General features: G+C 36.5%; 5 protein-coding genes across 10 annotated transcripts; 3 read left to right on the forward strand and 2 right to left on the reverse strand.

Moving 5' to 3' along the window:
• Positions 1-748: 748 nt before the first annotated feature.
• On the reverse strand, positions 749-5086 carry LOC130994175 (S-adenosylmethionine carrier 1, chloroplastic/mitochondrial). Its single transcript, XM_057919210.1, has 13 exons — positions 4991-5086; positions 4782-4856; positions 4264-4368; positions 3852-3934; positions 3354-3430; positions 3045-3135; positions 2864-2917; positions 2587-2682; positions 2250-2339; positions 2001-2052; positions 1444-1505; positions 1281-1361; positions 749-1039 (listed from the first exon to the last, which is right to left on the reverse strand). The coding sequence occupies exons 2-13, from the start codon at positions 4834-4836 to the stop codon at positions 914-916; spliced, it is 972 nt and encodes a 323-aa protein (XP_057775193.1). The 5' UTR covers positions 4837-4856; positions 4991-5086; the 3' UTR covers positions 749-913.
• A 4652-nt stretch (positions 5087-9738) lies between these two features.
• LOC130994004 (glucan endo-1,3-beta-glucosidase 8-like) lies at positions 9739-11567 on the forward strand. Its single transcript, XM_057919043.1, has 3 exons — positions 9739-10297; positions 10368-11027; positions 11096-11567. Exons 1-3 carry the CDS (start codon positions 9954-9956, stop codon positions 11541-11543), a joined length of 1452 nt encoding a protein of 483 aa, XP_057775026.1. The 5' UTR covers positions 9739-9953; the 3' UTR covers positions 11544-11567.
• A 2824-nt stretch (positions 11568-14391) lies between these two features.
• LOC131010081 (uncharacterized) lies at positions 14392-15330 on the forward strand. The gene has a single exon (XM_057937475.1). The coding sequence runs from the start codon at positions 14392-14394 to the stop codon at positions 15328-15330; it is 939 nt and encodes a 312-aa protein (XP_057793458.1).
• A 1506-nt stretch (positions 15331-16836) lies between these two features.
• Positions 16837-21002, forward strand: LOC130993935 (tRNA(His) guanylyltransferase 1-like). 5 transcript variants are annotated; one of them, XM_057918974.1, is made up of 14 exons: positions 16837-17045; positions 17133-17323; positions 17407-17538; positions 17614-17658; positions 18024-18193; positions 18335-18420; positions 18500-18610; positions 18850-19106; positions 19244-19375; positions 19459-19503; positions 19582-19751; positions 19860-19945; positions 20398-20511; positions 20595-21002. In XM_057918974.1, exons 2-14 carry the CDS (start codon positions 17220-17222, stop codon positions 20751-20753), a joined length of 1611 nt encoding a protein of 536 aa, XP_057774957.1. In that variant the 5' UTR covers positions 16837-17045; positions 17133-17219; the 3' UTR covers positions 20754-21002. The 5 variants fall into 5 exon arrangements, with proteins under 5 accessions (XP_057774957.1, XP_057774965.1, XP_057774974.1 ...); XM_057918982.1 differs by having other exon boundaries at positions 17133-17294; XM_057918978.1 differs by having other exon boundaries at positions 16863-17026; positions 17131-17323.
• A 603-nt stretch (positions 21003-21605) lies between these two features.
• On the reverse strand, positions 21606-24207 carry LOC130993918 (violaxanthin de-epoxidase, chloroplastic). Of its 2 annotated transcripts, none has more exons than XM_057918955.1 (2): positions 23792-24207; positions 21606-23075 (listed from the first exon to the last, which is right to left on the reverse strand). In XM_057918955.1, the coding sequence occupies exons 1-2, from the start codon at positions 24095-24097 to the stop codon at positions 21759-21761; spliced, it is 1623 nt and encodes a 540-aa protein (XP_057774938.1). In that variant the 5' UTR covers positions 24098-24207; the 3' UTR covers positions 21606-21758. The 2 variants fall into 2 exon arrangements, with proteins under 2 accessions (XP_057774938.1, XP_057774942.1); XM_057918959.1 differs by lacking the exon at positions 23792-24207 and adding an exon at positions 23217-23321.
• Between the last annotated feature and the right edge of the window lie 77 nt (positions 24208-24284).

The raw sequence follows: 24284 nt of genomic DNA on the forward strand, positions 1-24284 counted from the left end.
CAAAATCTCAATTTGACTTGGTCCGGGGCCTTAATACTTTAATTATCTGTGTATAAAAGTATTTACCTTTTATTATTGATAATAAATATGGTTGAGTATTTTATTGTAATCCTACACTTTTAATGGAGTATGAATGAAGCAAAATTGTGTTAAATGATAAAAAAAAAATTAATAGCCTTGGAATAACTCGAAGTCTTAATTTATTTTATTAGTTACAATGGATTAATATATACTTCATCCGTGTTCACGAAGATAGTATGTTTCTTACTATTTCCGTCTGTTTTTAAAGATTGTATGTTTACATTTTTTCGAAAATTATCCTTTATATTTTAAACTCCATTTACACTCAATATTTACAAAATATCCAATCATTTAACACATCAACTTTGGTGAGTCATACTCTCAGCTTCATTATACTCCCTCCGTCCCAAAGGAAATGTCCTCCTTCTTTTGGGCACGGTTATTAAGGATGCATAATCTGCCTAATCTAGTAGAAACTGAAATGATGCATAATCTGTCATTGAATCTTATATGCTGCCTAATCTAGTAGAAACTGAAATTTCCTTAATATTCTACTAGATTAGGCAGATTATGCATCCTTAATAACCGTGCCCAAAAGAAGGAGGACATTTCCTTTGGGACGGAGGGAGTACAATCTTCGTGGACGAAGGATTTACTATTTTTATTTATCTAAGCTAATCTTCGAAGTAAATACTCCTAAAAATATACACGATGAATATTGTAGGAGTGATGTAACCGAGTTTCTTGGATTGACTCTGTGTTTGATAAACATCTAGCACAGACGATTTATAGAACTACAACTCTTCCAACGTGTGGTGTTCCTGTGCTATATTTGACGTTTGTATCTTTTAAAAAAGGCCTAACAAGAATATATAACAGATCATTGTCTGAGCTACTCTGGTTTCAAAACTGTCCGATTCTGCGGACGTCTTTGTTCGAGGAATCGCTTTGTCCCTTCAAGAACTCCGAAGAAGATGGAGCCGCCGATGCCTATCCACATCACTCTCGGCCCGATTCCCTGTCATGGAAAACACGATTAAAACATGTTTACAAAGGTTTTCTTCATATTTATAGTTCACAGAATCGATTAGGATCGGTTGGATGCATGTACAGAATCCGAAGGTGAAGAAAGCCAAAAAAGAGGATGGTTCATGGCTAGACTGGTCTTTTGCAGTATGTAGAGATTATCGACTAGCACAATGAGTTGGTGGACCACTGATTCCTATTCAAGGGGAAAACGCGGGGAATATATGGCATACCTTGAGTAGGGCGGAAGGGCCTTCATCTCGGACTATAGTCTGTACACAGTCGAAGATGCCTTTATACTGGTTTGCTGATCCCTGTATGCAAACATAGAGAGAGGTTAAAATCGAGCAGCCAAAACATCAACACACACGAATGCAGAGGACAAAACTGTTATACCTGAACCATCAACCTAGTCTTGATCACATCTAGAGGAGTGGTTATGGCTCCCGTAAGAGCACCTAAAATGGTAAAGAGAAGAGTAGGAGATGATGAAAACATAATTATTGGAGTTCTTATTGGGAAATGCTACTTGCATTTGCTAATACACTCATTTTTCATTCTTTTTGTTTCACTTTAGCCACAATGAGAAGCAGATAAAAAAGCTTCAAATTTAAATAAAGGATACACAAGCAGGATTACAAGGGAGTTTGGTTTTTCAGGAGGTCAGATATTGATGTATCATCATTAAGATATCTGGACCTCACTATTGGAAAGTTTAGTGATTAGATTGATGATTCAATTGTGGTTCTGTGTAAGACAAGTGACAGTGGAGCACGTTGCGATTCTGTGCTATGTCGAATTCTCAACTGGAAGAACTGTAACTTGTGCAAACTAGTGTGTGTCTCAAACACATTCAATATTTGATCTCCTCTTATTGCTGAGGGTCATGTAAAACCATGTTGGATAAGAATATGACAAAATAAATCAAAGAATGTTCTTGGAAGCCGACTTACCAGCAAACGCACCGATTACAGCATTTTCTGCATCTTTCAGATCTCTCTTGGCCTGGTCGGAGTTTACATGCAAAAACAGCAGTGTCAGATTGAAATCTCAGGAGGTATGGTATTTAACAGCCTATTTTGAATATGCTAGGGGTAGTTCTTATAACAAAAAACCACTTCAGTCAGAAATCATAGTCTAGTCTAAAAGAAGCCTTTGCTTAAAACTATCAACTAGAAAGCTTTGAGAGAGGGAATCATTACCGCTAACTTATAACCTAGTCGAAGTTGTTCATAAATGCAGAACTGAATAGCATCGAATGGCAAATCTCTTAGCAAAAACGATCCATATCCCTGTAATAAAGATAAGTTAGTTTCAAATGCCATGCTAGGCTGATATCTGAGCAGTAACATGGAAAAAAAATTGCATCAATGATGTTCGATGAAGATAAAGCATCAGTTTCTCTCCTCAGAAATGTAATACTAGCAATTACATAAGAGAAGAAACAGAGATGGAATGAAGGGGACAGATGTCCTAAAGTTTAAGACAGTAGGGCAAGTTGATTCACCGAAAAAGATGAAACATGGAAAAACATCATACCGCGTAGAGACCTTTAAAGCCTTCTTTGGCAACAATCATTCGGACAGCATTAGGGGCAGAAGCAAATTGGCCGGTCTGCATTCGTTGCTTAACAACCTGAAGCATCAAGACTAGGCATGACAACAGCAATAACATTAAATATCCAAGGACAATAAAACAGGTCAATTCTTTAAAAGATCCGTAAAAACTTTCCTGAAAGAAGAAAGAGAAAGGAGACAAATAATAAAAAGAAGAGTTTTTTTTTTTTTTTTTTTTTTTTTTTTTTTTTAACATCTACCTCGGTGGGGACACGAATGAAAGAAGCAGCCATGCCTCCAAGGGCACCAGCAGTCTACATAAAAAGAAGTAACTCGCATTAAGATTGCATTTGCAAGTGTCTAAGAAGGAAACATACGTGTATTCACATACCTATTAGATATGCTAATGTATAAGTAATAAGTAAACATGGTGCAGCTTACCAGATGAGCCACAGCACTGAGGTTCTCTGGAAAAGTCCTCAAAAGTTTTTGCTTGGCAGGCTCATAAACACCAACAAAAACAGCAGATGCACTATCAAAAAAATTGTGAATCATTCCACAACTCACACATATTTTGCATATATTTGTATGATGTAGCCTACTTATTAACTATAATGAATTTGTTAAGGTCCTTAAGCATACCATAATAATTAGCATAATGAGAATGTGAGAAGTCAACAAACCCATTCCTGTATTTCACAACTTAACCTTGTGTAAGTATTAAACAAACAGATTTAGACAAGTCCTTACGGCAAGACCCCAGCAAGATTTCCAGCAAGGCCAGAATATAACCCTTTGAGAATTATTTGACCGCCACCCCGTGCAGCCTGGAAAGGAATGAAAATTACTAAAACAAATAAAAGGTATAGAAGAAACTTCTTCACAAACATTTGCCAGGCAAAATTAAAGACATTCTTCTTCAACTTCACCTTCCCATTTAATTGAGTGGAAGAGGCGTTTTATGAGTTATAATGATGACGGAAAATGATAAATCTTATAAAAATAAAGAACCGCCTTCAGTTACCATGCAAATACATTTTTTCTTTTTTAAATTATGGCTTAGCAATCTTCCTTTCTCTTCCTCTCAAATATAAAAAATACTTCATGCAACCAGCAGGAACTGACTTAGCATAATCAAGAGAAAGCTATGAAAAAAGAATCATTTACAATAATCTGGCAGGTTCAGCAAACAGAACAATGATTGCTACTATCTTCTTTTATGATAACATAGTGTTAGTGAGAGATGACCTGCAATCGTGTCTTTATTGTATCGATAGGATATAAAGCTGTTTCAACTACAACACCAGCTGTGCCACCAGCTATAACACCCTCTGCAAAAAGTATTATTAGAAAGTTAATAGAGTGAATTAGTTAAAATCTAATGCGTAGCATGTGCAAGATGCACATAATGTGAAAGCATGAATACTAATATGCAACCTCTTTTTCCCACGAATCAGTGAACTAACTATTTTAACTCCAATGAAATTGCTAATTATAAGCTATGAGTACAACTGTACAAGCATGACCAACAGTTAAAGCATAGAGGTCCTCCAAAAGAAGAAACTACAAATTCGCACAACTGGTTGTTTTATTGGCAACCTCCGGTGCATATATTCACAATTGAGCACAAAAGAAGTTCAGAATTATATTTCAACCATACCAAAAAGTAGTCGCAAAAAGTCAAATGGCTTTTCTTCTTGCGCATTAACTGAGGCAAAGAACTTTTTCGGTTCCAACTGAAGGTTTTGCATCCTCTTAGATGATTCTGCAAAGCAAATTAGCAATTCAAATACGATATAGGAATCCGGAAAAATACTAGATTAAAACACAGTTAATAGTAACATGTAAAATTAAGCATAAATAAACAAGTTTCAACCATAGTTTATTGGCAATCACATTTGGAAAGTGCAATTAGAAGGCATTCATCACATAATTTAGATTTTTGATACAGAACACCATTACAATTATCGCTGCTTGAAGCAATCCTAAAATTAATTTCTCTACCTTGTTAAGTCATTAATAATACCAAATACAAAAGGATAAATAAAAAAGCTCAACAAACTAATAATGAATTTCCAAACTCTGTTCAATTTCGCACCACGCATTCCAACAAATGCCGGCCGAAATCGAACCAGCGTTCAGCATATTATACGGTTTCAGAAAAAAAGGATAGATTACCTGAAGAAAACGCAGAAGAGCTCTTTGCATCAACAGCTAATGTAAACGGAGCCATCAGCACCTAAAACTCGGATGCTAATTAAAGCAAACATCACAAAATTTCAAAAAATCAAAACAAAATATTACTCAGCTGAAGATTGTATACAAGCATTTCGCATCAGACACAAGTGTAACCAAATACATTTAGAGAGAGAGAGAGAGAGGCGGACCTGTATGGAGTGAGGGAGTGGGAAGCAAGAAAGGGGAGGATAATAACAGTTTAAATAAGCATCGATTTCTTGCTACACTATTATGCAATTTTATCTGACTATATATGCATATTAAGCCATTTCAGTTGTATATATATTTTTATTTATTTATTATTTTTTTTTTAGGAGAAAATTTAAATTTTATTTATTTATTATTAGTTATTATATAAAGTTCGGTTGAAATTTTGATCTTGCTATAATTTTTTAAAGTTTAATGTCTGAAAATATAGGTGGTCGAAATTAAATTAGCCCGAGATTATTTGAAATTGAATTGGCTCGAGACTAATTTTGTTATAGAGGTAAACCAAGACTAATCCAAGACTGTTCCTATGTGGCACTGTATTCATCCAACCTAATAAGCATAAGATTAATTTAATCTAATTCTATTTAATACGGGGGCGTTCGGTTGCCGAGATTAAATTAGCCCGATATTACCTAAGATTGAGTTGACTCAAGACTAATTTTGTCATAGGGAATAAGCCAAGACTCATAAGTCAGGACTATTCCTATGTGGCATTGTTCCAAAATTAAATCACGTGCCGCATCCACCGAATCGAACAAGATATGATAACATTAATCTAATCTAGTCCTATCTAATCCTTTAAACCGTAATTTTTTTAATAGTTGTAGTATTTAGTTTTTTTATTAGTGATTATTTTTTTCTTTTCTCTTTTTCATTGAACAAATATCATTATATCAATAATGATTCTCTATTTTTCTCTATAATAATTTGAACTTCTAATTTAATAATTTAAGGAAATTGACGAATTATCGTACTAATTGAGTTTCGTTGCGTTATGTTTTCGTGATGTGATCTCTATCTTGTAACTCTAAAAAGATGTTACTACTAATTTATATATTTTGGTCAATAAAAGAAAAGATAAATCAGCATTGATAATTTTATTAAGTATAAACTAGAATGTAGATAGGTGGTGCTAATTATTCAAAAGAATAAAATTGGAGTAGATTTTCGAAGTAGAACTTTCAATTTGGCAATGCTAAGGCTGCTATAGACTTACTAGTTATATAGATATTATATATAATGAATATATTAATTATAATATTATTATTTTTTAAAATTATCATATTTATTATTTACCATATTTTAAATGTATTTTTTACGTTATAATTTACCTGGTGTGCTTTTCATATTTTAATCCGTATATATTTCATAACTACAATGCAACACAATTGGCAAACAAAAAATCAAGACTATATTCTAAATCTATATCTATACTAAGGCTGCGTTCTCTTTGGTTGTAAATTTATCATGGGAAAATAAGGAATAACCAAAATTTCACCCTTTAAATTCTTCTTTTCTTTTCCCTCATTTCCTATTTGACCCATACTCATTCCTCATTTATATTACAAATGAGGGATAATATTATTATCCCTCCAAAAATGGTGTGATAATATTATCCCTCCTTTATAGTGTAAATGAAGAATGAGTAAGGGTCAAGTAGGAAATGTGGGAAAAGAAAGAAAGGATTCAAAGGGTGAAATTTTGTTTATCCTTCATTTTTCCATGATAAATTTACAATCAAAGAGAATGCATCATAATAGAAAAAGAGTCTAAGAGCATTGGTAACACCCTACACGATCCACCCTACTCGAGTAAGGGTGAGATCGTGTAGGGCGATGCAGCGTCGCCTTACTCTAGGGCTACACATTCTGTCGTGTATTCCCGATAGCCTTCAAAATTCGGCGCGTGTTATACACGCGCCATATTTAAAAAAAATAATAATAAATAAAATCAAAATTTGAAAATGTGGCAGTTTTGACTGCCTCGAATTGCGGACCTTTTTGACCGTTTGATATATTTTTTTTTTCTTCTCCTCTTTATATATTATTTTCCTTCTTCTTCTTCCTCACTTTCTTTCTTCAACTTCAACTTTCTATCTTCTTCCTCTCTCTACGATTTTCATGGATCCACACAACCCAAACTACTATAATCTAAATTGGTGCCCCGATCTCTTCGGCGACTATCATCCCGATATGGAGGGATGTAACTTGGGGGATGATCCTCCAACTGGCGAGGAGAAGCCACCGGCAGCCCATAGTGCCGCCAAATCGAAGAAAGGTAGCCGGAGGAAGGAAATTGCCTACAAGATCAAGCATGACAAGCAGGCGCCGACGCCGACGGAGGAAGAAAGGACTATCCGTCATACCTACTACACCCTCAAGGAGACGGACCTCATCGTCCAAATTTGGACGGAGGAGACCAACGACGCCATCCATGGGGCCGATCAAAAGGGGGTGACGTACTGGACACGGATTGTCGACCGTGTCAACCCCCTCATCGGCGCCAACCTCAAGCACCGCCAAATTCAAAGGCATTGGGCCCGAGTGAGCCAAGATGTGCGGCTTTGGGAGAGTATTTGGGTGGAGACGCGCACCTGGTGGCCTTCCGGTCATTCTAACGATATGCTCCGTGATAAGGCCCAAATCCTCTTCAAAAGTCGGAGCCCAAATAAAATCGCCTTCAACTATTGGAACGCGTGGAAAATTCTCCGTGTCAACCACAAGTTCAAGTCGATGTATCTCGAGGGAGACGTGCATTCCTCCAAGAGGACAAAGACTACAGAGGAGGGCGGCTTCACCACCTCGGCGTCGGGCGAGGAGATCCCGCCTTCCCGGCCGATTGGGAACAAGGCGGCGAAGGCGAAGGCGAAGGGGAAGGCGGCAAGCTCCGAGCAACCATCGGAATACAAAGAGGCATTGGAGCGGTCCGACCAGAACTTGAAAAAAATCACCGCCGAGTACGCCAAGAAGAACGAGCTCAAGAAGAAGGATCTCCTGCTCAAGGAGAAGGAGCTCGATATGCAGCTCCTCAGCTTGGATATGACGCATATGAGCGATGCACAAAGGATGAGACACGAGTACATGGTACAAGAAATGCTCAAGCGTCGTGGACTTATCTAGAGTAGGATTTTAATTTATGTAATTTTAATTATGTTTTTAAGTTTTTTTATGTAATTTTTAGGATTTTTATTTTAATGAAAATTTAATTATAGTAAAATGTGTTATTTAAAATTGAACAATTAAATTTAAATGAAAACATAAAAATCAAAACTAAAAAAATCATGTAGGCTATCATGTAACCTCAATGCGGCCTCCTTATTCAATATGGTCTCCCCTCATTAAGTAAGCTATCATGTAGGCTATCATGTAACCCCAATGCGGATGCTCTAAGCCATCCTAAGGCACAACTTGTGGATTGTCTATTTTACCCTTATTACATATTTTATTTTAAGGTTATTTTACATATTATATATTTATAAGAATATATTAATTCATTAGATATTACACTTAATCTATGTGATATATATCTATAGCTATTGATAAGGCTTATAGATAAATATATTCATTCAATAAATTATCTAATAAAAATAATGAATTAATAAATTTTTTAAAATAATAAATTATCAAATAAAATAACATTAATTACACGTACAACGTACGTTCTTTATACTAGTACCTATAAAAATCAAGAAAAATAATAGTCCTTTCGTTTGATAGTCCCATATTTCTTCGAGGGATGTCACAAGATATAGCTTATTTTAAAAATTAAAATTATATTAAAATTTATTTTATTAAAATAACCTTATTTAATATTTATAAAGATAATATTTAAACAATAAATAAGGGCAAAATAGAATAATTACATATAAATTATATATTTTACAAACAATACCAATTATATTTTATTAATCACTAATTATTAGGTGCGGCCGGCCGCATATATAGCATGCAGCCGGGTCGCCCGCGCCCCTGATCCGCACCTAAAATTATTACATTTGTTTATAATAATTGTTACTTTTAATAAGCATAAGATATATATTTGTTCGCACAAATGTATACTTATGTTAATATAAGTAGTTAACATCAATATTGTTAAGAAATGTAATGTTTCAAAAACATTACCTTTCTTTATAATAATAATTAGTACTTTTTATTATAACAATAATTACAATAAATATAATATTTTTGAAACATTACCATTCTCCATATCAATTATTACTCTTTATCATAACAATGATTACTTTTAATAAACATAAATAATGATATTATTATTTGATCAAATAATTATTATCATAAGGAAAAGTAATTATTGATATGTATAATGCTTTATATTGAATGAAGGTAAATATTTATATTAATATAAGTATACGTTTGTGCGACCAAATGTAGATCTTATACTTATTAAAAGTAAATACTCCTATTAGGATTTAGTGTTCAGGTTTCAGGGTTTAGGGTTTAGAAAATATAGTAATACTTTATATTGAATGAAGGTGAATACTTATATTTACATAAGTATATATTTATGCGAACAAATATATATCTTATGCTTATTAAAAGTAACAATTACTATAAACAAATGTAATAATTTGGGTGCGTGAGTCAAAGGGGCGCAGGGCGACCCGGCCGCACTCAATACCAATCCTTTCTTAATACGTGTAAAAAAGCAACATGAACTATTAAAGTGGAACAAAAGTAGTATGATACCTATTAGAAAAATAAAATAGTAAAAAAATCACCATTTACTTGCTAATAACATTTTAAAATTCTTTTCATCTTTAAACATTTTAATTTATCCAAGTTTTCTCATAACCACAAGAGATCGAAATATCACCTATTTTCTCTCACTTTGCTCCTCTAAACTCAAGGACTCACATCCATTCGCATTCCTCATCACTCATCACATTTTGTTACCATTCATTCACATCTCAGTATTAATCTCAACTAAACCATAGACGCACTTCGTGGCGACAAGTTTGATCGATTGATAAAAAATAAAGGATCTCGTGTGTTTTTTCACACACAAAAATCACATGATATTAATTATATTGTCTCGATCGATCGAGTTCTTGTTCCACTCGAGGGCCCCAAGTCCCAACCAACACACATAATTCTCACATAGCTAATGAAGAAACCGACATGGGTTGTGGCGGCCATGGTGGCCGCGGTGGCAGTGGCGCAGGTCGTGGGCGTGGCGGAGGGCCTCGGCGTTAACTGGGGAAATCAGGCGGCCCAAAACCTACATCCTAGAGTCATTGTCCAAATGTTGAAGGACAATAATATTAATAAGGTTAAATTGTTTGATTCCGACGCTTGGGTTGTGAAGCACTTTGCTGGGACAGGAATTGAAGTCATGCTTGGTATTCCTAACCTGCATTTAGCCTCTTTGGCTGATCGATATAAACATGCTAAGGCATGGGTGAAGGCCAACCTCACTAGGCATATCCACGAAGGCGGCGTCGATATCAAGTAAGTATATATACATGCATGCAGGTGCAGCATTTTGATAATCATGTGATACGAGAATGCGATTTGACAGGTACGTGGCAGTCGGAAACGAGCCCTTCTTGAAAGCCTACAACGGGTCGAACCTGCAGACGACTTATCCGGCGCTTTGGAACATTCAGAAGGCGATAAACGAGGCCGGGCTGGGCGATAGAATCAAGGCGACGATCCCCCAAAACGCCGACGTTTACGATTCCGGCAGCAAAGGCCCGTCGAACGGCGACTTCCGCGCCGACATCAGAGCGACCATGAAGCAGATCGTGCAGTTCCTGCGCGACAACAACGCCCCTTTCGTCGTCAACGTCTACCCTTTCCTCAGCTTATCCCTCAACCCTGATTTCCCGGTGGAATACGCCTTCTTCAGTGGTGGCGCGCAGCCGGTGCAGGACGGCGGGATCACGTACACCAACGTGTTGGATGCGAACCTCGACACACTCCTCTGGTCGCTGAGGAAGGCCGGGTGCGGAGATGTCCCCATCATCGTCGGCGAGATAGGCTGGCCCACCGACGGCGACAAGTATGCAACCGTCGACATGGCGAAGAAATTCTACGACGGATTTTTCAAGAAATTATCGACGACTAAAGGGACGCCACTTTACAAGAAATCAATTGAGTATTACCTTTTCGGTTTGACCGATGAGAACTTGAAGAGCGTGGCGCCCGGCGATTTCGAGCGCCACTGGGGCGTTTTCAGGTACCAACAAAATGTTTTTGTTTTTATTTTTGTGAGACGGAGGGAGTGTGACGCAATAAATGTAACAGGTACGACGGGCAACCTAAGTTCCCGGTGGACTTCACGGGACATGGAAGCAATAAGATGCCCGTGGGGGCGAAATATGTCAAGTATCTGGAACGGAAATGGTGCGTCTACGTGGACAATGGTGCAAGCACAGACGAAGTCTCCAGCAGCATGAACTATGCTTGCACACTCGGCGACTGCACGGCACTCAATTACGGGGGTCCTTGTAGTAAATTGGATAACTCATCCAAGTTTTCCTACGCTTTTAACATGCTTTTTCAAATGAGTTATCAAGATGTGGAGACATGTGATTACGGTGGAATTGCGAAGATCGTGACTAAAAATGCTACGGTCGGAAATTGCCTCTTTCCGATCGCATTGGATACCGATTGGGCATGGAGAGTCGGGGCTCAGCTCAAGTCCACTCTTCTCACCGGATTGTTGCTTTCGCTGTTGTTGTTAGGATTATGAGATCCAAAATTCTCTACGACATAGCGTCACACTTATCACACCATATTCTCAATATATTACTACTATATTTAATGCCTTTTTATGGTTAGTGGTACAATAAAATTTCGTATTGTAAGTTTGTACTAACCACTAATCATTTGTCAGTTCGTGCTATTTTTCGCGATATATAGTACTCGCACTATACCTGAGGCGTTTCATTTGGACATGCACCAGATTTAAGGAGATACAAGATTTAATTGTTTAAGGATGTTTGTAGATTTATGATTAAGTGGACATCTAAATAATTAGTAATTAATTTTAAAATAAATTTAAGACTAAAATTTAAATTAATTAATCATTTTTTTTTCAATTTTGATTTATTAATTAAATTAATTAATTTTTTTACATTATTAATTTTGCTTAAATTCCTAAATGTCTCTCTCTTTATTTATCTATTTTCTTTATTCTTTTTTGAAAATCATCAACGTTGATTTATAAAAAAATATTCAATATAGATATTAAATTAAAGATATATATAGGGTTGGCTTTTGATAATACCGTGTCCTTAGGTAGTACGTAGTATCCAATCTAAACCACACATTTTTTACATGTGGCGCACCAAGACTGTGACATGTGGTAAGGAGCTTCCAAAGCTTTACAAAGCAAAATTCACGCAGGAGTAAAATCGGAATATAACGTTTGGATATTAGAAAAAAAATTGAAAATATTTTTTTATATATACTTTTTTAGATTTTTTTTAAGCTAACATTTTTTGATGCATAAGTTTTAACAGAAAAATGCATAACTCCACACACAAAAATACATTAAATTGTATAAAAAGTGTATTGCATTATTCATTGTATAAACATAAAAATACATAGCATTGTACACAAAAATGCATTATATTAATTTTACAATCGATCAGGTATTTCTCGCCACACCGCTCTCGGTCGAAATTTTTGTGTGCAATATTATGTATTTTTGTGAGCAAAGTTATGCACAAAAAAAATGACCAGGGCCTGGGGTGGCGAGAAATACCAGATTGGTCGAAAATGCAATGTATTTTGTGTATAATGTTATGCATTTTTATGTCAAACTTTGCATGGAAAACATGTCTGTTTCAAAAAACCTTAAAAAAGTGATTTTTTTTAATATTCAATTTTTTTTTTAGATTTTACCCCTATGCGGATTTTATCTTGAAAGGCCTCTACCATGGGTCACGTTCTTGATGCGCCACATTGGTAAAATGTGTGGTCCATAATTGGTACTACAAACTACCCAAGACATGGTACTACATGATCTCATTCTTATATAGGATATGATTATTATATATGTATTCAAGTAAGAACCACTAAATAAATAAGAACGGAGATCATTAAAATTTACAGTGAAAACATCATTTTGATAGATGAATGCAACACTTGAGCTCGAATTCTGAAGGGAGGGCAAAAATTTTATTTTTTCGGATATATGTAATAAATTTAGTAGCGAATGTTAATTTTTACAGTAAATGCAATAATTTTAATAATTAGCACGTTCCTACAGAAATTGTAGTTCTCATTAGAACCATACCATATATTTTCCAATGAGAACTCTCATTTAGATTGATTTGTAGGTGTTGATTTAATGTATCATATGACTGATATTTACCTGAAATGAGAAATTTTTACTTGATTTTGAATCCTGGATGAAACGAAAATTTTATTAATTTTTAGTTACCCAACACAATATATTAGCTTATTCATTATTCTCACTTTTCATCAAAAATAGCAATCTCACTAGCACATAACCATATATATATATATAAAATTTAATTTGATTTAATTAATTAGTAGCATATAATTGCACATTATATTCATAAAAAAACTTAAAATTAGAAATTAAAGGTGAATTTTTATGATTGAATACATAATTTAAACTGAAGTTACTGATAACACTTATGTTTTCATTTTTAATGTTCTTATAATGTCAATTTTATAGGGAATTGAGTGCTTGATCATTGTTTTGTGCTTAAATTACTTTATCTTGTGAAATATGATACTTGCTCGTACTTTGATGAATTTTACAGAATTATGAAGTCTGAATTTGGACAAGTGATCTTAATGAAAGTTGTAGATCATCGCGATAATAGTTCGTAGGCGCAAACGGTTTGCAAATCCGAGTTCAGATGAGAAAGATATGGCCAGAACAAGAAAGTCACGCGCAATAGTGAATAGTGTCAAACGGAAATTTTTGAATTTTCGAAATTTTATCAGTATTTTTGAGCTCTGTACTGTATTTTTCTCCTGTGCTTATATATAGGTCATTTTCCTGACCTATTAGACACATCTCTTCACCTTTTTTTTTTTTTTTAATTTTAGACTTAGAATTTTATAGCTTTCATAGATTAGATTTATTTTCTACAGGATTCAAGATTCCAGCAGTTCATCCTGAATTCTTTCCAGATTTTATCTATTTTATTTATTTCAATTGCTTTCTTTAATTTATGCTTTTATTTTATTTTATGATGTCTAGCTAATTCTTTTATCTAAACATAGGGTTTGTACATAGTTGATTGAATATGTGTTTTTGATTTATTGATATCAATTTGCCCTCCAAATGTCTCAACAACGACAAATGAATGGTTCACATGCACATGTCAGATAACTTAAAATTTAATTTTATCACTGTATTTATTTTTCTATATAACATGCATCATATCCAGTACCTAACTCATTCTAAAGCCAAAATGTCTTTTTCATCTTCATCTTCAGATGAATGGGAAGAACGACATTATCAACAAAATCGTCAAATTGATCGCATTATTGACGATATGCTCATAAACAATCTCAATCTTATTTTAGGAACTTCTTCTTCCACCACTAAAAAAATGTATTGTGATAGGGAACGTGAAGTTGGTGAGCAAAGTTTTATGAGTGATTATTTTGTCCCTAATCCAACGTATACTTCGGAGCTCTTCCGGCGTAGATTTTGCATGCAGAAATCATTGTTCCTTCGTATAGTAGATGCTGTTACTGCTAATGACGAATATTTTCAACAGAGACCCGATTGTACGGGTAGGCAAGGCCTTTCACCACTACAAAAATGCACTGGAGCTATGAGGGTGTTGGCTTATGGAACCACAACCGATGCCGTTGATGAATACTTACGAATGAGTTCAACAGTCACGAGGGATGCTGTCATTCATTTCATAGAAGGTATCATTTCTTGCTTTGGTGACACATACCTTAGAAGGCCCAATCAACAAGATTTGCAAAGACTACTCTATGTTGGGGAACAACGTGGTTTCCCTGGCATGATTGGAAGCATTGATTACATGCATTGGGAATTGAATAACTGTCCTACTGCCTGGGCTGGTCAATATGCAGGAAGAAGTGGAAAACCAACAATCATTTTGGAAGCCGTTGCATCATATGATTTATGGATATGGCATGCGTTCTTTGGAACTCCAGGTTCGTGCAATGATATCAATGTACTTCATCGATCTCCAGTTTTTAGTGATATTTTAGAAGGTAGAACACCGAAGATAAGTTATGCGGTCAATGGTCGTCGAAATGATAGAGCTTATTATCTCACTGATGGCATATATCCATCTTGGGCTGCATTTGTCAAGACAATTTCAAGTTCAGTGCTCCGAAAGCACGAGTTGTTCGCTCAACACCAAGAGGCTATAAGAAAAGATGCCGAGAGAGCCTTCGGAGTTCTACAAGCTCGATTTGCATTTATTCGACATCCTTGTCTCATTTGGGATATGATTTTGATGGGAAAAATTATGGTGGCTTGTATTGTATCATCATGCACAATATGATAGTGAAGATGAACGAGACACATACCAAAACTATTATGATCCCACATAATTTTTGATGGATTTACCTGCAGATGAATGTATCTATTCACTACTCAACTGAAAGAATTGCAAGTTTGTCTAATTACATGATCAAACAGGGATCGACTTCGCAATCGCGAAGCTCACAAAGCTCTTCAGAAGGACTTAATTGAGCATATATGGGCAAAATTCGGCACGACTAATTGAATATGTAATTTGCATCTATTGTACTTGTAATTTTAATTTTCTATATGTATTTGTAATTTATTTTATGTATTTTTAGTTTTGTTTAACTCGTGTAATTTTTGTTGTATGATCAAGTAAATTTTAAAATTTATTTTTTTTTAACTTTTTCTCTATTATTTTAATTTTTCAAAAAATATTTAAAAATTATTGTAACTAATATAAGAATAAAATAAAATAAAAAAGATATTTAGGTCATGTGAGTGTCACTAATGGGAGTAGATTTAAGATAAAGGTTGGGTTGTGTATGTAGAAGATAGAGAAATGAATATTTTAATTGAAGGTTAGGTTAAGGGAAAGTCACTAATGGGGATAGTTTAAGGAGTTACCAATGTCACTACCCTAAATACCTAGTTAAAATAAAAAATCAAAAGGGGTTATGTAAAAAAAAAAAAAAAAAACTTTGGTGAAAATTGTAATTTTCACACGAACTCTCAATTAAGCCAAAAAAAAATACATAAATTTATAGTTTAATTGTAATTTTCATCGGAATTTTACTTCTGATGAAATTAGAGCTTAATCTGAGATAGTCGTGTTGGTCATAGCTGCTGCTACTCATCGTGTTGGTCGAACTGAGACATTCTTGATGGGGGAACTTCATGCTTTTCTGCTAGATATCGAGTTCTGCTTAGAGCACAAGTTGGGTCCTATTGTGGTGTTTACAGATTCTTTGATCACTATTCACATTGTTAAAAATAAGTTTGAAGGGTGGAGTTCCTTAGCGATGAGTTGTTAGAAGTCTTTGTTCATGCTAAAGAGGTTATGGTCCTTGGTTTTTTATATGTTCGTAGGGAGGCTAGACTAATAGAGACGTCATTGTTTAGCGAATTCGATCAAACAACACAACGAAGAAACAACCTAGTTCTGATAAAATTTGAACTTGCCACCTGCCCCATCTGGCTTTTTTCTAGCTTCACATCTTCTGGTGTAACTATCTGGAAGTCGGATTTTTTTATCTGGCTTACTGATATTGCGCATCGTGATTTAATATAATTCGTTTATTTCCTAAAATAAAAATAAAAATTAAAGCTTTATCTAATTCAAAAAAGTTAATTTTTAATTCAAACCCTAGTCAAATCTTTGTATTATATGCAAAATATAATAAATAAATAATCGAAGCATTAAATATTAAATTAAAAATTGATTTTTTTCGAATACGATTAAACTCTAATTTCGCTCAAAGCGAAACTCACTAGAAAATTACAATTCATGGAGTATATATTTTGCCTTAATTTAAAAAAAATTAGAAATCAAATTAATCACTCTCAGTTTCGCTCACTCTCGTTCTCTCCTCCGCCACCCACCCACCGCCGTTCTCTGCCTCTCTCACACTCTCACTCTCTCTCTCGTCTCGGCCTCTCTCTTCCGGCCGCCGCCGCCACCTCCGGTCGTCCTCGCCCGGCCCCGCGGCTCCTCCGCCCGCAGCAGCAACAGCTGCCAACGTACAACAGCAGGTAAGGCGGCAGCCCTACCCTAGAACGGCAATATGCAATCCAGTCCAATTCAACCAATAAATGACGAAGTTAGTATACTTGCGATAGGTATTGAAGACTGAGGTTTGAGACAAATCCACTGGTTTCGGAGGAACTGCAAGAACAAAGGAAGGATTTTTGGTTAAATTTAGTGAAATGGCAAACAGCAAGTACGAGTATGTCAAGTCATTTGAGGTGGAGGATGAGATCATGCTTCCCAACATCATCATTGTCCGTGTTGATGCCCGTGATTTCTGCAGGTATGTTTTGAAGCATAATTTCTAAATAAGTGTTGACGTCTCGTATGATCCCTTCCTTGAGATAATAGTCCTATTTGGAGTAGGTTTTCTGAAGTGCACGAGTTTGAGAAACCAAATGATAAGAAAGCATTGGAGTTGATGAATGAGTGTGCAAAGGCTGTTTTGGAGCAGTTCCCAGATGTTATATTCTCTTATGGCTACAGTGATGAGTGCAGGTAAATTGTGACATATCTTACAAATGAATCTCTTTCATTGTTTGGTTTATGATACTTTTATTTGGTTGTTTGCAGTTTCATATTCAGAAAGGAAACCAAGTTCTATCAACGGCGCGGCAGGTTCTTTCAAAGGATTTTTACTTCGCAAACTTCTAAAAGATGGGTTCATTGTTTCTAAATGAAAAATGTGTCATTTACTCCGACAATGTTAAATGTTTGTTGTGTTATTACAAAGAAAGAAAAAGAAAAACTTAAGGATTGTTCTACTCTAGGAAGTGGAATATGGGTTTCTGTATAAATTCATGTTTTTGATTGCCAAGGGGAGTTTGACCTCCCTGAAAACTAAATTTCTAATTTAGTGGAAAACACATTTTAAATTGTATTTATTCTATTATATTATGCAAATGAGGTTTGAAGCATGATGCCAAATCATTCCTTCTGTCTGCATCAGGATCATGATTGCTGACTGAAAGTATACTTTGCAGCAAGATACTCTCCCTTATTGTATCTTTTTTTACATCCACTTATGTCACCAAGTGGAGGTCTCTTATCCCTCAGAAGGATTTAAAATATGCCCCTTCATTTCGGGCTCGAGTTATTTGCTGTGCGTCCATGGAGGTTCTTCAAGCATATCTTTTATGGCGACAATATGAATGTAAGCTAATTTTACTTGTTTTATTGGTGCAAATCGACGTGATAAATTTCTAGATCTTATCATGCACTTAACAAAATACATCTGTTTACATTGTTGAGGTCTTTCCATGAGTAAAATTGAGATTTATTATCCTTTTGGCAGGTCACATAAATAACCAATATGATACCTGTCTTTGGCAGCTGATTAACAGTGGAAAGACAAGAGAGGAAGCAGAAGCCACATTGAAGGTAAACTTGAGATTGTTTGAATTTGCTATTTGTTTGTATCTGTTGAAAATGGATGATTGAAGTGGCAATATGATTTTAGGGGTCTCTTAAACAAGACAAAAATGAATTGCTTTACCAGTGTTTTAACATTAACTACAAGAAAGACATTCCGGAGATGTTTCGCCAAGGTACATGCACTCTCAAGACAGAGGTAGTTGCTAATTCATTTTCTTTTCTCCCCCTTCTTTGTTTCTGTTCTGTATGACTGAAAGAATGCGACTGACTTTTTAAAGAACTATGCTGAATCTGTAGCTGTTATGATATCTAATATTCTAACTCTATGGTTGCTGATTTTCAAACAAGCAGGAATGGCTCAATTTTGGAGTTTAACTAGATCATGTGTGGTTAATGCGACTTCAACTAGTTAAACTATCTCTTTGTTATGACTAGGTTGAAGATATTGTGAAGTACAAAGATGATGGCTGTCCTGTCAAAAGACGAAGGAGGAAGGTCATAACAGTTCACTCAGAAAATATTGCATCAAAAAGATTTTGGAATGAAAAATTGTGCCTCCTGAAAGAGCTGGGCCAATTTACTGAAGATTTAAACAAAACTAGACCTGAGTACATTAAGTCTTTCCAATATGAAAGCAGATTGATGTTGTCCACCTGGATTGTTGTTCGTGTTGATGGCTGTCATTTCCACAGGTAACTACTTACTTGAACTGAGGCCCAAAATTGTATTTGTTTTTTCAAGTTAATTGACTTGTCTTTCAAAAAGACCCATGATAACATATAATTAGACTATAGCACTCAGTGGCTTTATTTTGTTGGGGTTATGGTAGGTTTTCCGACGTTCATGAATTTGAGAAGCCAAATGATGCACAAGCGCTCGATCTGATGAATGCATGCGCCATTGCTGTACTGGAAGAGTTTAGGGATGTTGTTTTTGCTTACGGTGTTAGTGATGAGTACAGGTCATTACTCAGATTCCACATCACTGCTTTTATTTATGTTAAATATTAATGTATGTGTTTGACAAGTTATTTGGTACTTTCAGCTTTGTTTTGAAGAAAGACTCCCAGCTATATCAAAGATGCGCCAGGTATCTCTTTTGTTACGATCTTGTTGCCACTGTTCGAATTTATCTTCTTCGTCTAAAATACCTTCACTTCTGGTGCAGTGAGATAGTTTCTGCTATTGTATCCTTCTTTTCTTCAACGTACACTATGAGATGGAATGAGTTTTTTCCACAAAAAGAGATGAAATACCTACCGTATTTTGATGGCCGTGCTGTTTGCTACCCTTCCTGTGAGATTATTAAAGATTATCTAGCATGGAGACAAGTTGATTGTAAGAGTAGTTTGTTAATACTTGTGTAATTAAATGGAAGCTCTGTCTACGTCCAAAAAGAAAAAGATCCATCCTTGTAATGGTAGAATTGCCACTCCCAATTTGCAGGTCATATCAACAATCAGTACAATACTTGCTTCTGGTTGCTTGTGAAGTCCGGAAAGAGCAAGAGTGATGCACAAAGTTATTTGAAGGTAAATCTGTCCTTTTGGATGCCTTCAATCAATATAGTTGTTGGACACATTAAAATGATGTTGTGATGATTGATGACGATGCCATGAATTGTTCGAGTCCTGTTTGAGGTTTTGACCATTTTCATTCTATTCTTGTCTATATATTGTACTCCGTCCGTCCCGCCGAGCTTGAGGCGTTTCTTTTGGACCCAGGAATTAAGAAGTTGTAGATTAGTATTTTAAGTGTGTAGTATAAAAGTGATAAAGTAGGAGAGAGAAGGTAATAAAGTGATAAAGTAGGAGAGAGAATGTAATAAGGGGTGCAATTAGTTTTGTAAATTAGTGCTTTAAATTTTGCCAAAAAAGGAATACGACTCAAGCTCGGTGGGATGGCCCGAAAAGGAATACGACTCAAGCTCGGTGGGACGGAGGGAGTAATATTCATACCTCTTTTTCTTATTTTTATACTACAGGGGACACAAACTCAGGAGAAAAATGAACTTCTTGATCAACTTTCTGGAATCATCAACTATTACAACACGTTGCCACCAATGTTTCGCCTGGGTTCATCCGTTTACTGGGACAAAGTGAAGATTCTCTCTCTCTCTCTCTCTCTCTCTCTCTCTCTCTCTCTCTCTATGGGCTGAAGCTGCAGAATCTGTGTATGTAGGAGACAAAGATGGTGGACGACAAAGAAGGCGCTGCTGGTAAGTCGCGCAGGATAGTAGTTGTAAGGCATTGCAACATAATCGAGACAGGCTTTTGGGAGGCGCACCCTCACATACTAGATGATAATCGTTTCAAAGCTGTTCAAAGGGCTACTGTATGAAAATGGTTCGAGTGGATCCGCCATGAAACTACCTCAGTGGCCAGTTTTTGGTTTCAGAGTTAGGTAACAGTTTACTTTGTGAAGGAAAAGATTCATCTACTTTGAAATTTTGCTTGTTGCATCATCTGTTATTGCGGTATGATTAGCATATGCACGAATGGACTAGGAATTGAATGGGCATATCCCTATTTTGTTTGGCACACTCTTCATAATTTAATCTATTATTGAACTTGATGGAAATTTGATTTATTTGTTGTTGATATTATTAGCGAGTGATTTAATTTTATATTTTGTACTTTATTAAATTGTTGAAAATATGAAATTTGTTAAGAGAAGAAAAATCATAAGCATGTTTTATGTTTGTCTCTTTATTTGCAAAAAATAAAACTAATCAAGTCAAAATAAAATTTATGTAAATATGCTTTATAAATTAAAGTTGAGAGCCATAAGTTTATAAAATTGAAATTTCAAGAAAAAACTAATTATATTGTATTTTTCTTAAATGTTGTATTAAATTGAATTAATAATTATTCAAGAGTAATATATACTTCCCTGACTCATAAACATGTCTATTATTTTTGTCGATACGATTTTTAATAAATATTAGGTGAATGACTTAAACAAGAATAAGCTTCTTCTCAAAGAATAAAATGAACATTAACAAATATCATACAAAATTAAGAATAAGATTCTTCTCAAAGAATAATTTGAACATTAACAATATCATACACAATTTAACAATTTGTCCCAACTGTTAATACCGTGATGACTTAAACAACAATAAGATTCAAAAATCAAAGCAAACCAAAAATAAATTTTATTTTCACTGCTACTGATTTCATGGCACCAATCGACAATGAATTCTAGTACTTTACAAACTTTATAATATCACATTACACATTTGGAACTTACAACATATAAATGATTCACAATATTTGTTTCCAAAAAAAAAAATGATTCAGAATATTCACAACATTCTTCTGTGTCTAAATTCAGACATTCTCTTCAAACACTTGCAGAAGTATCTTCCAAAGATACAACTCTCACCTTACAATGCAATCTAGAATCTTCTGGCAGAGCCAAAGGTGGATTATGGCATGAGCAATTATCAACATCAAAAACCTCCCACTCCTTGATGCTGCATCTCTCCAGTGCAGCCGCCACTCTCCGGTGCTGGCTCCCGTCCGGGTAGAGCCCGGTCGGGCTAACAAGCACAGCCCCCGTGTACGACTGCCCCGCCACCCGAGCCGCTCCGTGGTAGTGAAACAAACCCCACCCGAGATCATCAGCCACGTCCACAATCGTCCACATCTCGTTTGACACGACGCCATTGTCCAGCACGCTGAAGTCGAACGTCCCGGGCCTTTTCCCCCTCTTCACACGGTACCTCCTCCTCCTCCACACCAGATCACCGTCCAGCGTCCGCACCTGAAAAACCGGCTCGTACCAGAACGACCCCTTCGCCCTCCCCCGGTAGAACAGCTGGTACTGGCACGGGAACTGGTCGTATGCCGGATTCTGCCCGGCAACGACGCGCCAGCTCCACTCCAGACGCCCCAGCCAGCCCACGAAGAGATCCTCAGCAGTCTCGTGGTCCAGCTCCTCCCCCCGGAACTGCACCATGGGGAAAACAACAGGCTTCTCCGGGATCCTCGCATCCAGCTCGAGGCAGTTGTGCTTCTGCAGAACGCAGAGCGAGAACTCCTCCAGCTCCCGGCTCTCATACGAGGCGATGCATTTATAGTTGCAGACCTGGTCGACCGGGCTGCAACGGTTCAAGCATTGTAGGGCCTTCCTGCAATTCTCATCCAGCAAACAGTTTAAGATCTGAGGGCCGCAGTTCTTCACCATGCAGCTCAACGTCGAGAAGCCCTTCGCCCGTAGGTTCTTCAGCACAGGAACCGGCTTGATGAAAGCATTCACGACGACCAACAAACAGAACCTTATATCATCAGAGTTGTGCCTGCTCCACGCCTCATTCACTGACTTAGCCACTTCCTCCGATTCCTTCACCTTCTTAGGTTGAGGCAACGTGATGATGTTACCAAAGATACTCCCTGCAGCTCTGGTCTGCACGAGGGATCCGCCTAATTTGTTCGTTAGAGATGGAGAGGAGTCGAAACATATGATATTCGCAACGTCTTGACTGTTGGACTGAATCCATCTGATGGATTCTTGATCAGTAACAGCAACAACCAACAAGATGTTTGCTTGCCTCACGTCGCGATGAAGCGGCTCCGTGATCGCATTCTCACCTTGACAAGCATTGTCATCATACACCACCATTTCGTACCCTTCATCAACCCATTTCAATCTCTTGGCCTAATCAGATCAAAAGGGCTGTAATCAGTTCAGAAAGTGGTATCTACTTCGCAAAAATCTATGAACACTTTGCAGTGACTATCATAAAAAAAATTGAAGGCAAACAACAGATTTAGAGCTTTCAAAGAAGAAGAGTCAAACTTTTCACAGTTCCCTAAAAGGAGAAGGCTGCCTCGTTGGGGCGGCTTAAGTCATAAGTTTGAATCTCGTCAACATCTTCTAAGTCGAGCCTAACATGACAAAGCTCTGCAGCAGCCACAAAGTAAAAAGTAGATCTTAATATACTAGTATAGGGGTTGGTTATCGTGATAATCCTTACATCTCGTAAAAAGTATAGTCATTGCATTCACGGTGAATATTAACTGCACTTAATAAATAAATGTATCACCTAGTTTCGAATCACACAAGGGGTGAAAATCCATTTTTTGAAGTGCAATTAATTTCACACCAAATGCAATGACCATAAGTTAATATAGTACAATTCAACTAATTAAATAATTTACTCAAAATTCTACATTGCAAATCGTAATATTTAATCTTGGATCATCTAACTCATGTCACGTGCATAAATGGCTACGAAGAGCTCTCAAACAGCCAAACAATGCACTGATCAAATCTCAACTTCCCAATCAATCTAAATTTTAATTCAATAAAACTTGCAGGCAGATAACAAAAAAAAGAGAGGATTGTTTGTGGAGTTCATTTTATCTACTTACAGTGTGAAGCATGACGTCGTACCAAGACGCGGACTTGAGAGGGCTGACGCTACCCTCTCCGACGACAGCCACTATTCTAACCGGAATTTCACTCCCCTCCGCCGCCGCAGCACCATTTTCCGTCGTATCCTTCACGGAGCTACTGCAGCAATACGATGAGCGGCGGCGATGTGGAGAATAGCCCGCTGACCAGGAGAATTCGCGGGAGTTGGCACTGAAGAAGAAACGGCGGTTGGGGTGGAAACCGGCCGTTGTGCGGCGGAGGAAGGACGGCGGCGGCGGCGCGCAGTTGCTGAGACTAGTCATCGTAGTGCAGGTGTGGAAATGAATCGATTTTTCTGAGTTTGAGAAAATTTGGTTAGGTTAGGTAGCTCGGAAACTACTGGAAATTGGAGATTCAGGAAACATCTCAGCTTGATTCTTTGAGAGAATCGTGGCACCAATTTGAATCGTTTATTTTAATGCGGTCTTAGTTTTCTTCCCACATTCAACT

Source organism: Salvia miltiorrhiza, chromosome 1 (genome assembly GCF_028751815.1).
Source record: "Salvia miltiorrhiza cultivar Shanhuang (shh) chromosome 1, IMPLAD_Smil_shh, whole genome shotgun sequence".
NCBI classification, from domain to species: Eukaryota; Viridiplantae; Streptophyta; class Magnoliopsida; order Lamiales; family Lamiaceae; genus Salvia; species Salvia miltiorrhiza.